The sequence below is a fragment of the Phacochoerus africanus genome, chromosome 6 (genome assembly GCF_016906955.1).
Source record: "Phacochoerus africanus isolate WHEZ1 chromosome 6, ROS_Pafr_v1, whole genome shotgun sequence".
NCBI lineage: Eukaryota > Metazoa > Chordata > Mammalia > Artiodactyla > Suidae > Phacochoerus > Phacochoerus africanus.
The window spans coordinates 67,791,551-67,807,341 of NC_062549.1; the positions used below are offsets into that span (position 1 = coordinate 67,791,551).

At 37.5% G+C, this 15,791-nt stretch overlaps 1 protein-coding gene across 2 annotated transcripts in view; it reads left to right on the forward strand.

The window, feature by feature from the left end:
- The window catches only part of ARFGEF1 (ADP ribosylation factor guanine nucleotide exchange factor 1), a 147,060-nt gene that overhangs the window by 80,721 nt on the left and 50,548 nt on the right, over nt 1-15,791 (forward strand). For both annotated transcript variants that reach the window (XM_047783799.1, XM_047783800.1), the window contains exons 14-19: nt 568-769; nt 5,027-5,138; nt 5,480-5,685; nt 5,917-6,001; nt 10,585-10,756; nt 12,720-12,871. In XM_047783799.1, the coding sequence (XP_047639755.1) occupies nt 568-769; nt 5,027-5,138; nt 5,480-5,685; nt 5,917-6,001; nt 10,585-10,756; nt 12,720-12,871 (929 nt within the window). The remainder of the gene's footprint in view (nt 1-567; nt 770-5,026; nt 5,139-5,479; nt 5,686-5,916; nt 6,002-10,584; nt 10,757-12,719; nt 12,872-15,791) is intronic.

The window sequence follows — 15,791 nt, forward strand, 5'->3', positions numbered from 1 at the left end:
TGATGAGGAAGCATTCTCTATGAGTTAAATATGAACTTAAAATTATGAGTTTCCAAACTTTGTTACCTGAACTTTTTTCTTTCTAAATTTTCCTAGAACTATTCTATTTAGAATATTATAGTAAAGTGAAGCATGTTTATGTAACTTTGTTAATGGATGATTATAGAAGAAACATATAAAAGCCAAAAAGTTTTAAGAAGATTGAATCATTCCTCTATGTTTGACGTTTACCCTTACTCAGAGAAAAATGCGTAGCTGCAGGGCTACCCTGGTGTTATCTTAGTCAAGAGTCCTTTGAGAGAAAACTTTTCCTTCTGAGACATGAGCTGAGAGCAGAAACCCAGTGGATACTCAGCACTGCAGCTGCAAAAAGAATTCCTAATGGTGCACATTGTACACATACTAATTACAGTGTATTTTCATGTCAAAGTAAATATTATCTGTTATGGCACCTAATACATTATTTGTATTAAGTGGATAGCTAAGCAACATGGAAATATCTTGCTTTATTTGTGAATTTTTTTCCTTTGATAGAATAATTTATTGAATCTGGTTTTCTGCTTACAGGTCAGGAAAAACCCTCAGAGCAAGAGACGAGTGAAATAAAACACCCTGAAACAATAAACAGATACGGAAGTTTAAATTCCTTGGAATCAACATCATCATCAGGAATAGGCAGCTATAGTACACAAATGTCTGGCACTGATAATCCAGAACAATTTGAAGTCCTTAAGCAGCAAAAAGAAATCATAGAACAAGGAATAGATTTGTGAGTGTCCAATTTGAAGGGGAAATGTTATCAAATATCCCTCTGCCAGTCCTTTGCCACCCTTGTCCTGGGTTTCTCTCCATCTTCAAATTATTTTTATTCCTTTCTTATATACCACCCTTGAGGGAATAAAGTGGGGCCTAGTCTCCCAGACCCAAGAGTTGTGATTCTTTATTCAGCAACCCCTGTTCATTGCATTCTAGCCCAAACAGACCCTTGTAACATGTATTAATTTTGCACCATATTTTGTGTGCTGTTGATGAACATCATCGATGCAGTTTTACATTGTTCATTTAATTCAGTTATAAAATTTTCCATTATATTTGCTAAGCAGGAAAAATTTAAAGTATGGAAATTTTTAAACTGTGGAACTTCTGCTCGTGTTGCTCCTTTGTAGCTTTTATATCTTCTTCAATTCAGTTGTAAATGTGCTACTCTTACTGATTTATTCTTATTGACTGCATTTTTATATGTCAGTAAGGTGATAACCTCCTTTTCCAACTTGGCTATTCTACCAGACCCTGATCTTGGGAAAGCAGTTTTCCCCTAAGCTGTGTGTTCTCAGGCTGCTCCTGGACTGTTTCCTGTCTCAGTGGTACCATACTGTTTTCTTTCCTCTTATTGCCTGGCTCTTCCTTCAGAGAGATGCTATAAGGAAAACTGAATTTAACTGGCCTTTCTCCATGAAACTAAACTGTTAAAAAAAAATTCCTTTGTATGTTTACTTGGCTTGCTACTGCTGTAAAGCATTTCTTCCAGAATCCTAAGCATTGGGCTCTTGGTGAATGTTCAAGTGCCCTTTTATCAGTGATAATAATGAAGAAGAAAAGTTGACAAAAAGTACACATATTCTTTGTCATAAAATTATAAAATCTCGAAAATTGCCTAAAGAAATAGCCATCAATACTTCATTTATTCTAACTTTCCAGTCAATATTTATTGAGGTCCCATCTGTTCTAGACATCATGCAAAGTCCTGGGAAAACCAGATGAATGAAATTAGTTTCTTGGGGCTCAAGGTCTAGTATGTATAAACATATTCATATTGAAATTTTGCTGGTCACTCAGCAAACTCATACTTGGTCCTTGGGATTGTGTGCCAGGAACCATTAAGGTCCTTGTCCTTATATTAAGATTATAGTTTAAGTATGGGCACAAAATATTTTTTAATAGTACTGTGTGACATCCCTAACGGAGTATTATACAGCATGCTGCTGAGGTAGGACAGCCCTCTCTGAAGAGCTTAGGAGTGACAGGGAGCCCTGACAGGCCTTCAGACAGCTGTCACCACAGTCTCCAGGGCTTCTCTCAGCCTCTGGGCTTGATTTCTGCTTCACACTTTGAGGAGAGTGCTTTCCTATGGCTGTGCTCCCAGTATACTCTGCCCTGACTGTTCCCTCTCATGCCACCACTCTGTCCTGTCCCTCCTATCCCCTGACCACGTCATCTCAGTCTTGTTATAGGCTCTTTATCCTAGGCACACATCGGAACATTGCCAGGGTCTGCCCTCCACCCTTTGCTTACTTTTTAGCTTCTAGATGAACATACTCTTTCTCATGACTTTAGCTGCGATGTGCCAACATCTCACAGCTCCCAAGTGTTACTTTTAACATAAAAACTCGACTAAAGTCCAGACTCATCTGCGATTGGTTGTTGAACATCTCCCCTGGACATTGCATAGCTTCTCACACTCAACATGTCCATAACCAAATTTATCAGTTTCCATAATCAGCCCCCCAATACTGCCAAAAACAGAGGACAAACAGAAAACCCTGTGGTTTCTGTATTTCCTACTTAGGCTAGTAACTTCAGCACCCTACTAAGATTATGTGTTAGAATCCTGGAAATTACCTTAGATTTCTCTATTGGGTCTTATTTTTCCTAAATCCAAATGATTCTACTTACTAAACATCTCTGCAGTTTATTCTCTTATCTCCCCTAGCTGCTGTTTTAAGTCACATCACTGTTTTGTGTCTTGATGAGGATGATCTTTTAATTGGCTTCCTTTCTTTAGTCTTATTCTCTAGTCTTAGACTTAGCTAGAGTAAGCTTTCTTGAATGAAAATGTGCTGCTTTTTCTCCCTTTTCTTGCTTTTGGAGACTAAAGCCACAGCTTCTTATAGTTGCATATAATTCCCTTCATGATTTAAATCTCCTGGACTCCAAGCTACATCATCTGCCACTTCTTTATCTCACCTCATTTTTCCAGCAGTGCAGAGCTATTTATTATAACAGCATGCTGTTTTATGCTTTCGTGTATTAGTGTGACCTCTTCCTCTTTGTCTGGGATGTTTTCCCTTACTGTTTAAAATCACTCCTCAAAGCTCAGTTCCGAAGTTACCTTCGAGGAAATGCAGCCAGATCATCTCTGTTAATTAGTCATTTCCTATGCTGTGCTGTCTTTTCACCTTGTGTGGATACATTATTTGTTGAGTTTTTACTATTATAATTTTTAAAAATCATATTTATTTTTCCAGAGTGAGAGCTTCTAGAGAGCAGAAATTGTGCTTGTCTCAGTGAAAATGGTTGATTTTAATTTATGTACATGGCAGTGGTTTAATTGGGCCTTGACAGGAAAATCATTAGGAGGACACAGCAGAGAAGCACATATCAGACAAAGAATGGCGTGGGCAGCAGCACAGAGGAAAGGTCCTTTGAGGGCTATAGTTCAGCGTGGCAGGGGTGGGGTGGGGAGGCGGGTAGTAGCAGGAGGTGAGATGAGAGCATTGAGTTGGACCCAGATTACAGAGGCCTTATTCTCCATGTGAAGGAGGTTTTGTCTTGTTCTTGGCGTTGGCACACTATTGAAGGATTTTAAGCAGAGCAACAGCAGCACCAGATTTCTGTTTTGGAAAGGTGACTTTGCCAGCTGTCTGAAGGATGGATTGGAATGTGAGCAAAACAAGAGATAGGGAGACCAATTAAGAACTCTTGCAGGAGTTCCTGTCGTGGCGCAGTGGTTAACGAATCCGACTAGGAACCATGAGGTTGCGGGTTCGGCCCCTGCCCTTGCTCAGTGGGTTAACGATCCGGCGTTGCCGTGAGCTGTGGTGTAGGTTGCAGACGCGGCTCGGATCCTGCGTTGCTGTGGCTCTGGCATAGGCCGGTGGCTGCAGCTCCGATTCAACCCCTAGCCTGGGAATTTCCATATGCCGCGGGAGCGGCCCAAGAAATAGCAACAACAACAACAACAAAAGACAAAAAAAAAAAAAAGAACTCTTGCAGCACCCCGGTGATGGGTGATGAGGTATTGGAGTAAATATTGGAACAATAAAGGTAGAAAGTAAATGACTTAGGAACAAAGAGGTGACTTTTGAATTGGATCTTAAAGCATGAAGGAGAAATCCTCAGTGAGCAGAGCAGGTAAAGGACATGTAGGGGAGATAGACTGCACGTGCTTTGTGTTTAAGGAATGAGGGAGGATGTGTGGGAGTAGATGAGAGAGGAGATGAGAGAAACAAGTTATGTTGAGAAAGGTTTGTATGTCAGTCTAATCAGTGTGGACTTTATTTTGAAAACACTGGCTATCTAAATATTTTTTATAAAGGAAATAATGCCGTCAGATTGTGATTAAACAGTCACCAAAATTCAGGTTCTGTATTTTATTTTTATTTTTTGGTCTTTTTAGGGCCACACCCGAAGTATTTGGAGGTTCCTAGGCTAGAGGTCAAATTGGAGCTGTAGCCACTGGCCCACACCACAGCCACAGCAATGCCAGATCCGAGCTGTGTCTGTGACCTACACCACCACTCATGGCAACGCCGGATTCTTAACCCACTGAGCAAGGCCAGGGATCGAACCTGAGTTCTCATGGATACTAGTCAGATTTGTTTCCACTGAGCCACGACGGGAACTCCAGGTTCTGTATTTTAAAAGTAGTCTTAGAATTAACCAGTGGTTGTAATGAGAATGAGGCAAGATTACTTGAGGACTAAGGAGAATATGTATATTACAAGTAGGAGATATTTAGTATTTATATCCTTACTCAGTTCATCTACTATGTGACATTATCTCACAGTCTGTGAAATGGTACGTAGCAGTGATAAAGATCGCCTTCCACCAAGAGCCTTTCCTAAGAAGAAAAAAATAAACTTTGCGTAATGTAGTATTTTTTGTATATTCATGCATTGATTATTTTAAGTAAATTCCTGTTTTGTAAATGCCATTAGAAAGTTAGTTTACTGCAGTTTAAGATCTTTTCAGGGAATACACGAGTTTGTCTGTTTCTAATGTTTCTTTTAACTTTAATGTCATCTAGATTTACTAAGAAACCAAAGAGAGGAATACAGTATCTCCAAGAACAAGGGATGCTTGGCACTACACCTGAAGATATTGCCCAGTTCTTACATCAGGAGGAAAGATTAGACTCTGTAAGAATACCATGTTATTTCATTCTGACCATTTCTATAAAATTCCTTTTTAAGTTAGTAATAGTGTATATTACCCCTTTAAAATGCCCTCCTGATTATGTAAAAATAACCTAGCTGTTCTTAATTTTGCCTTTTAATTTTTCTGAACAAGAATATCTTATTTTTCTTTTTTAATAAACACATTTAGTATGTTTAACTTTTAGCTTCATGTTTGAAATAGTTAATGCTATAGTTAAAAATCTGTGGATCTCATGAATGTCTCTGCTTTAAAAATATAAAAATGGTTGTGCGGGAAATGTAACATTCCATTAGGATGCCAATTTCTATCTTTTGTTCTTTAGACTCAAGTGGGTGAATTCCTGGGAGATAATGATAAATTTAACAAAGAAGTCATGTATGCATATGTGGACCAACATGACTTTTCAGGAAAGGATTTCGTTTCAGCCCTTCGTATGTTTCTGGAAGGATTCCGTCTTCCAGGGGAAGCTCAGAAAATTGATCGATTGATGGAAAAATTTGCTGCAAGATACCTAGAATGCAACCAAGGGTAAGCAAAATTCAAGGGCTTACTGGCTGCTGACCCTCTTCTGGGAATTCCCCTGCCTGAGGGAACTTAGATTCTCTTCCTTAGGGAAGTGATGAGACAGTTTGATAAGAAATTGTAATATGATAGAATGTAATTCCTGAAAGAGAAATTAAAAGAGATATGGGGTTTGAGGTGTTATTTAAGTAACTGTAAATAATAGAAGTTTATAACATGATGCATTTATTTTTCCAGACAAACCCTTTTTGCTAGTGCAGACACTGCTTATGTTTTGGCATATTCAATTATCATGCTGACCACTGATCTTCACAGTCCACAGGTATGTTTTCTTCAAGCCAGTTTTACAATAAAAAGTGATAGCTGAAATTTTAATCCTAACTTACTTAAAACAATTACCAAACCAGTGTATGTAATTTGGTATGGCGTACATTTTACAAATGCAATTTCTGGTAGTAGTTCTAATTAGACTTCTAAATATCTGTAAAGTCTGTATTTGTCTTTCTCATGACTGACGCTCTATAAAGTTTAAGATAAATTTTAATCTTCTACCCAGTGCCGATTACAACATGGGAAAACATTATATATGTATATAAACCATCTTTTAAAGAACATTTCAAGTAGTAGAGTGTTTAGTATAGTGGGGCCTTGATGTTCTCATCCCCCAGCTCCCAGTCTTATTCCATTTATATCCCTTTTCTCCCCTCAGATCATTTTGGAGCAGATCTCAGGTATCTTATCATTTCATCTGCATTTATTTCAGTATCTATATCTGAAAGAGGAATACTGTATTTAAACATAACCATGACACCATTACACCTAAAAACCACAATTTAAAAATATCAGCTATCCAGGAAGTGTTTAAATTTGATCTGCTTCATAAAATTCATAAGTGATGTTAAGGAACTATCACTTGATTTCTGCTGCCTGCTAGCAAAAATGTTATTTTTAACCTTTTAGGTATTTTATGCTTAGTTTCCAAAAACTTGAGGGAAATTATAAACAGCCTATCTGCAGGAATTTCTTAATATTTCTTAGGGATAGGCATCTAATGATATCTATTATTCTTAGGATGAGAAATATACTTTATACTTATTACTAATCTGAGATGTACTGGAAAAATTATAAAGTTTGAGATTAGGAGTTCCTGTCGTGGCTCAGTGAAAATGAATCTGACTAGTATCCACAAGGACAAAGGTTTGATCTTTGGCCTTCAGTGCTAAGAATCCAGTATTGCTGTAAGCTGTGGTGCAGGTCACAGGTGTAGCTGTGGCTGTGGTATAGGCCATCGGCTATAGCTCCATTCTGACTCCTAGCCTGGGAACTTCCATGTGCTGCAGATGTGGCCCTAAAAAGACCAAATAAATAAATAAATAAATAAGTTTGAAATTAAATTTGCAGTATAGGGAGTTTTGGGTGTGTGTTTTGAGATTTGTAAGACAGGATTGATAGGGAAAGTATAAACCAAATGTGTGATGAAGGGACTATATGCATATAGTTTTAAACACCAGAACTCAACAACTGTGCTTTTACTTGATTTTTTATAGTGCTCTTTTAAAAAATCATTTAAGATTTTAGTCATTTAAAATTTGGCTTTGGCTTATTACTGGCAGCATAGTGGAAGCAGCTCACTTCCAGAGCTTCCATTATCTAGCATGATACTTTTTTCCATGGTTTTATAAAGCAGTCTACAGATAAAGACTTACTTAGGTATTTTCATATTAAGAGTTTTCTGTCTGATTTTTCCGTCTAAGCCCAAAGCAGAATTACATTTTATACTGCTTCTCTTTGATTTTAGGTTGTCATACTTTTAATAAATTTCTGTTCTGTTAGTGAATCCTGAATGTTACATGCATCTGTGTGTTATCATCTTGTATATGTACATTCTTCTGTGTTATTTTTTTCTAAAACTTCCTTTAATGTCCTTTTCACAGTACCCAGCTTATTAAAAGTTTCTGAACACACACCAGTTAGAGAGTATTATCTTGAAATTAGTGTCCTGTCTGCATGGCACTGTTGCTGTCGGTAGAACATGTGTCTAGGCCCTGGTCTAGCAGTAGCAACTGCTTGTGATCATACCACTCCCTTTCAGGCTGCTGGCTGCCATCCTGTGCTCTGATACAGCCTGCAGCCAAAGAACAGCTTATGAGTTCCTATGAAACTGAGTGGCCTGTTAAAGAATTGAACCAGAGTTCCCATTGTGGTGCAGTGGGTTAAGAATCTAGCTGTGGGGGAGTTCCCGTCGTGGCTCAGTGGTTAACAAATCCGACTAGGAACCATGAGGTTGCGGGTTCAGTCCCTGACCTTGCTCAGTGGGTTAAGGATCTGGCATTGCCGTGAGCTGTGGTGTAGGTCGCAGACACAGCTCGGATCCTGCGTTGCTGTGGCTCTGGCGTAGGCCGGCAGCTACAGCTCCAATTAGACCCCTAGCCCAGGAACCTCCATGTGCTTCGGGAGTGGCTCTAGAAAAGGCAAAAAGACAGGGAAAAAAAAAAGAATCCAACTGTGGGGGTGCAGGTTTGATCCCTGCCTCAGCAGAGTGGTTTAAAGGATCTGATATTGCCGCAGCTGCTGCTCAAGTTAAGTCCCTGGCCAGGGGACTTCCATATGCTACAGGTATGGCCATTAAAAAACAAGACAGGAGCTTCCGTCATGGCTCAGCAGTTAGTGAACCCAGCTGACATCCATGAGGACGTGGGTTTGATCCCTGGCGTTGCTCAGTGGTTAAGGATCCAGCATTGCTGTGAGCTGTGGTATATGTCGAAGATGTGGCTCGGATCCCGAGTTGCTGTGGTGTAGACTGGCGGCTGCAGCTAGAATTAGACACCTAGCCTGGGAACCTCCATATGCCATGAGTGTGGCCCTAAAAAGGCAAAAGACCCCCCCCCCAAAAAAAGATGAAATTAAACCCATAATTAATTTTATAATTAAAACATATGATTTATGATCTATAATAAATGACATCATTTTTTAAAGAACACAGGTAACTTTAAAGGAATCCCTTAAAATAATTCTCCCTGTTCTTAGTTGTTTTCAGAGTTAAGATATAGGTGAATTTAGCAACTCATTTATGTTCCTTTTTCACCTGGAATATTTATAGTTAGACTACCTTTTATATATAGATGTGAGTCAATGAATTTTTAAAAAATTTTGAGGTACATTTAGAACATGTTGAATATTTTTGTATTTCTTAATCTTCATCCTGGTAACAGTTGGCTTTAAGTGATTTAAGCACTGAAACTTAATTAGGCACAGCTTAATTTAAGTACATGAGGATAAAAGTCAAAAGTAAAGGGTTCCATAAAAAATAAGCAGGAAAAGAAAATAAGATTGTTTTCTACTTCTTCCAGAATCTCATTGTGGCAGAATTGTGCTCTTTGAGCACTGTATTTTTATTTTGTGTACCTAAAATGAATGTATTACCTTCTCCAACTTGCTAGCAGCTCCCACCCTATCTCCCAACCCAGATCCAGAAAACGGCTTTACTGCTCCTTCCCATTTTCTCCTGAGGCTTGTCTTTGTGTCTCATTGACATGGTACTAAAAGATTATGCCATGTTTAAAATTTCCAGGTGATGTTAATCTTCGTAAGCCTTCCTGGCAGCACTTGGGTGATCTTTTATTTTGGTACCCTTGGGTCATTGTTTTTTCATTATTCCCCAGAACTTCAGGTGAAATGGCTTTCTTTTTTTAATGTTTTAAGTGCCACGACTCGATTAGTTTTTAAAGTTTTAGTATACTAGAGCTTTTTCCCCTTGAGTAATAATAAATTACATTTGAATATTTTTATGATAACATTTAAATTTTTTTTTGGTAGGAAAGGTGCTTCTTTCACCCTTTCTGACATAGCTAAAAAGTTCTTTTGACAGAGTACTCAGAACTAAATAAGTAGTTGTATCCTAGTGATATCCTTTGGCCTTCTGGTTTCTCTTTTTGCAAATATCTGATGACTTACTTGATTATTATTCTATGTACTGTCTTATAAATTTACAGGAACTTTATCTTTAAAGATGCTTTAAATTCTTTATGGAAGGTGGTAGGAATATATTGAGTTAATAAATACATGTATCTTCACAACCATTATAAGACTTTCCCACCTGGGTTTTGGGGAATATAAAGCATAAACGTTTTGGTTGTGCTAATACCCAAGTTTGGTGACTGGGCTACCATCTTATAAACAACAAATTCGTATTCAGCTGATTTACTAAGATACGCATTAGGATGTTCCTGTTCAGAGTACTCATAAACTAGACAGAATGTTCCAAGGATACTTTGTCCAGATCACCTAATATTCAGTTGCTGTGATGAGTCAGTCAGTGAGATTGTGATCTGATTTTAAATAAATTTCAGCTCTTATTCCTGCACCCACTGTTATATAAAATCAGTTATTAAATCATTGGCAGAACATTTATGGTCTTCTGAAATAAGATTTGAATCTTTTTAATAACATATATTTCTGATATATGTCATGGTCTTTTTTTTTTTTTTGGCTGCTCCCATGGCATGTAGGAGTTCTTGGGCCAGGGATTGAACCTCTGGGACCTGGTCACAGCTGTGGCAATGCCAGATCCTTAACCCGCTGTACTACAAGAGAACTGCCAGTCATGGTCCTTTGTTTAAACACTCTGGCTAGAGCTCTAAACCTTGGGCAAAAACAAGTAACTTCAGTATTTAGTCTCTCTGTTTTCTTATTACAAGTTACTCACGTGCACATCAGAGCAAGGTGAGTTAGTATATGTCAGGATGAGTCTCCTTCTTCATTGCCTTCATACTCTGTGACTCCTTTTTTCATTTTAATGTCTGCTTTGTTTAGTATTTTCCACTTACCTCAAAGTATTTTTAAATCCTCTTATATTAGTATTTTTATGTTTAATTTTTAGGAATTACAACATTTTTTCATTTCTAGGTTAAAAATAAAATGACAAAGGAACAGTACATTAAGATGAATAGAGGTATCAATGATAGTAAAGATCTTCCTGAAGAGTATCTATCAGCCATCTATAATGAAATAGCTGGAAAAAAGATATCAATGAAAGAAACAAAAGAACTAACAATCCCTACAAAATCAAGTAAACAAAGTAAGTATCTGAGTCAATGAATCCTGATTGTTTAGGAGGAAAAATAAGGGTTCTTCAAAGGTTTTTTACTTAGTTTAGAATAAATCAAGTATAGTTTATTCTAAGCAGTATTATAATACAGTTTGCAGATCTGATTGTGTTTTTTCCCATATCCTGAAGAAGGATAGCACTGATCAATGATGAAAGGGAAAATGCTACATAACATGCACCGATTGGTGTACATTTAGCATATACTTGTAATCTCAGCACGATTTAGAGACCAGAGAGATTGGTTAGGCAATCCCAATAGGCAGACTTCAACTCTTTCTTTTTTTCTGCCTCCTTGTCATCTTCAAGCAGTTGATTTCCATTGGTTCACCTTTCATTACACATAAGAAGCTTAGAAGTAGGGGTGATTCAAGGAGATGGGAAAGGTCAGCATCATGGGGGAGCTCTTGGGGTTGGAAATCAGATGCACAACAAATTATATCACTGTGGAGTTCCTAGATCTGACCAGCTGTAGGAGACAGCTGTTGGCCTGCCTCCATTCTCCATCTTCTCTGTCACTCTCCCTCTCCCCCCACTCTCCTTCTCTCTCCTTCTCTCTTCTCTTCTCTCCTCTCTCTCTCTGCAGTGTGATTGAATTAGATCCAAAATCCAACTGCAGGAGTGAGGTGAGGGATAGTTGCTCCATAATATGGAAGAGAACTTCTGCCTGTCTGAGCAACTTCCACTTGGAAATGAAATCTCAGGCTTCACCTAACAGAACAGATTGTGGTAGCAAATTTTTATTAACAGGAGAGGATCAGAAAGGCCTGTGTGATATATGTATTTATAAAACTTGATAAAGAATTATTAAATGAGTGTCAGAGGCCCTGGAGATAATGTTAGAAGGAATAGTGGAGTATAAATGGCCTTATCTTTTAGAATAACATAGGGAATGATTCTAAGGAATTTTAGGAGGTTCTCTCTTACTTTATAGTTGAGAAAACTGAAGTCCAGAGAGGTTAGGAAACTTAGAATCATAGATGCTATAAACTAAGTGTAATGTAAAAACTTATGTTAAAATCTCTATACCTAAAACCCAAAGAGTGACAAAGCCAAATCTTAAACTTGGCATCCTTGGCTCTTAATTGTCCAGTACCAATGAGCAGTTTACTTGTTGGTAGTTTTATTTTCTTCTGCTTGAAAAATTAAGTATATTGATCTAGACTTCATTTTTACATTTCAATAGATGTCAATTACCTGATGTCATTTTTTTCCTTTTACCCATGTAACATCATCTTCATATCTCTCTTTCCCTGGACTATTCTATATGGGTAGAAGAAATCACTGACAGCTGGTGGGGGGAGGAGGTGGTTGTGTGCTAACACTCTAAAATCACCCCACATGCCAAGGCCACTGTTAACTCAGGAGATGCCATTCAAGCATGTGTCATACAAGGATGCATTGCCTTTGACCTTCCTCTGTTTGCCTAGCTCCTTTTTGGGTTGTTTCTCTACCATTGTGACAGATTTGTACCTACTCTCTTCTCTTTCCATAGGTTTCCCACATATCTCTGACTCCTAGTTTAGGGGTTTTTTGGTTCATTTTTGAGATGAAATTCATATAACACAAAATGAAGCATTTTCAAGTGAACAATTAGTGGTATTTAGTACACTCACTGGGTTTTGTAACCATCACCTCTGTGTAGTTCCAAAACATTTTCATCACCCCAAAAATAAAACCCTGTATCTATTAAGCAGTTACTCCAGGTTCTGTGCCTTTTCCTACCCCCTGGCTGTTACCAGTCTGCTTTCTGTCTGTATGAATTTGCCTACTCCAGATATTTTGTCTAAATGGAATCATTTATTATGTGACCTTTTGTGTCTGGATGTTATTTTTAATTAGTATTAATTGGTAGTGTTTATCATTTTTTACTAAACTTCAAAATAGCATTCTTAAATGCTTTACATTTTAATGCTAATAGTGTTTGCTGTTTCAGATGTAGCCAGTGAAAAACAAAGAAGACTCCTGTACAACTTAGAAATGGAGCAAATGGCTAAGACGGCTAAAGCACTCATGGAGGCTGTGAGCCATGTCCAGGCACCTTTCACAAGTGCAACACATTTGGAGCACGTGAGACCCATGTTTAAGGTAAAAGTTCCTAGTAACTTTTGGCTGCATTATATACATTTATATATACTGCTATTCAGCATATTTTTAAGTTAAGGAAATACAGTTATATAATATCCATTAGGCTAGACCCAGAAATAAAAGCCCTGTTATTTAGGAGATAGCAAATGTAAAATTTTTCTTAAAGAGAATGATGAAAGATATGCACAGTTAGCAATTAATAGGTGTATGATATTAAGAATTAAGAATAGAAAGATTTTGGAGAATTAATCCCTGGCCTGGTTTCCTCTAAATGAGTTCTGTTTAGGCCTTTGGACTTTCTGAAATCTCAAAATAATCTTGAGTCTCTTGCTCTCTTTCAATGCTTCTGGCCGAGGAACTAATCTGAGAGTTCTGAGTATGCCTGGGGCCTGGAAAGTTGAGTCAGGAACAAAAGGGAGCATTCTTTATGTGTATAGATCTAGTAGAAATGATACTGCTTCTTTAAAATTTGATTTCTCATGCCTTCATTTTCCTGTTCTTTTTTTCTACCCTTTCTTCAAATTCCAGAATTGAGTAAGCAGGCATCATAAGGATTGTAGGGAAGTGGAGGGAAGTCTAGTCAAATTCAAGAAGCGTAGATGGGTAAAAGTCCATTCCACTTCTTAGGGTAGTGTGGTTAGATGGTCTGGGGAGGTTGAAGATTATAATTCGAGCTCTCATTCAGACATTAACTACACATGTGTATGGGTGATAAAGAAGACTTTACAAGAGTTGAGCTCTAAAATTTACCATTCTTCCCTTCCTTCAGGGTCTTTGTGATTATTTCTAAAAGTTGATGGAGGGTTACAAGATGAGAGCAGGATGCTGGGAGATAATGTTGAAGGAATAGTGGAGTACAGCTGGCCTTTCTTCTGACATAATATAGAAAGTGGTGTTAAAAGAAACACTTCTCTTTATTATTAAATAAACTATACAGCAGTTTTTTGTTTTTGTTTTGAATAATCTTATACCTTTGTTTTTCTTTTCAAATGTTTTCGTGAAAGAGAAGGGGAGATAAAAAAAACAAAAAGAACAAAGAACTAGCCATAATTGTACCACTCAGAAAAAATTTCTGTTGTTTATATACTACTCTTTATCTTAATTAAACAGTTGTGATACTACTATGTATAGAATTTTGTATCTTGCTGTTTATCACATAAGTGTTTCCTCATGTCATTAAACATTCTTCATAAACAGCTCTTAGGATCTATTCTCTGGATTAATTGTAGTTTATTTAAACTCATCCTCTAAACTAGAATTAAGAACATTTCCTTGCACTGCCATTTCTACTGTCATTACCTCTCCAGACACCTTCATTTCTCACTCTTATGACTGTCATGTCCTACTAACTGGTGTCCTTATGTCTATTTTTGTGCTTCTCTTACCCAGTATAGAGAACAGAATGTCCTTTTTAAAATATAAAATGAAATGTCACCTTTTTCCTTGACACCATTCACTGACTTTGCAACTGTGATGATACACCCAGAGAGTCTGTAGACCTTCTGTGGTTGGCCTCCACTTGGCCTCCAACCTCATCGCTAGATTTCTTGCCTCCTACTATGGTGCAGTACTATGCTACTATGGCTTTCTTCCATTTCTAGAATGGTGTAGATTATTTTCTCCTTAGAGCATTCATACAAACTGTGTCCTTTATTTAGAATGCTTTTTCCTTCTTTGCCTGAGTAGTTTCTACTTTAAATATTATTTTTCAGAGACTTCTGCTCTAACCCCTCTGTTCTAAATTAGGTCCCTTTTCATAAATTGCTATGCTCTTCCTTCATTACATTTATAACAGCATTTATTTATTTTTGAATTAATATTTCTTTCTTTACTAGATTTTAACTCCATGGGGAAGGGACTGTTCTGTTGACTTTTCCCAATATCTAGCACAATTCCTGGCTTGTAGTTAGTGCTCAGTAAATAAGCATTGGGCCAAGTAAAGGAAAAAATGAGAGATTCCTAGGATGTGATATAATACTAAAGGATATAAATATTATTAAGAATCTTTTTGTAGGAGTCCTTGTCATGGCTCTGAGAGCGAATCTGGCTAGCATCCATGAGGACACAGGTTCGATCCCTAGCCTCGTTCAGTGGATTAAGGATCTGAAGTTCCCATGAGCTGTGGTGTAGGTTGCAGACATGGCTCGGATCCGGCGTTGCTGTGGCTGTGGTGTAGGCAGGGCAGCTACAGCTCCCATTCAGCTCTAGCCTGGAAACCTCCATTTGCCACAAATGCGGCCCTAAAAAGACAAAAAAAAGAATCTTTTTACATATTGCCAAATTGTATTCTACAGAGGTTTATACATTTGATGGGCCAGTTTCACTGCCCCTGGATATTATTTAGGTATGATTTGATAAGAGAAATCATTTTCTTTAATGTTTAATGGAGTTAAACCTTTTTTAACTGGCTGAAGAACCTTATACTTATTATGTAAAATATTACGCAGGTTTCCAGACAGATGTGCTGTTTTCATTTATAATAGGATGTGTCGTTTATTACTTTCATGTGGTGCTTTGTATTTTAAAAGTAGTGCACTTCATATGTTTCCCACATCTCTGAATAGTGTCAGTCTACGTATTGAAAGGGGAAGAATATAATGTTCAGAAGTAGGTTAAATAAGTGACAAGGCTAGGACTAGAAGTTAGGGACTGGGGCTTAGGTTCCTTTGTTTAGGAATTATACACTTTTACTTAACTTTCTGACAGTACAAGCAATGGTGTGGGTAGTTCTCTTTTCTTTAATAATGCTAAAAATGTTCTAGATCTTTTAAAAAGTCCAGTTGTTGTTTCTGTACCACACTGGTACAAACATTTTTTTAAATGTGTATGGCTATACAGATATATAGTTTTGCTTCATTTTGACTTACTAAAAAGCAGCAAATACTTTTGTGTCACACGTTTCAAAGTTATACACACACAT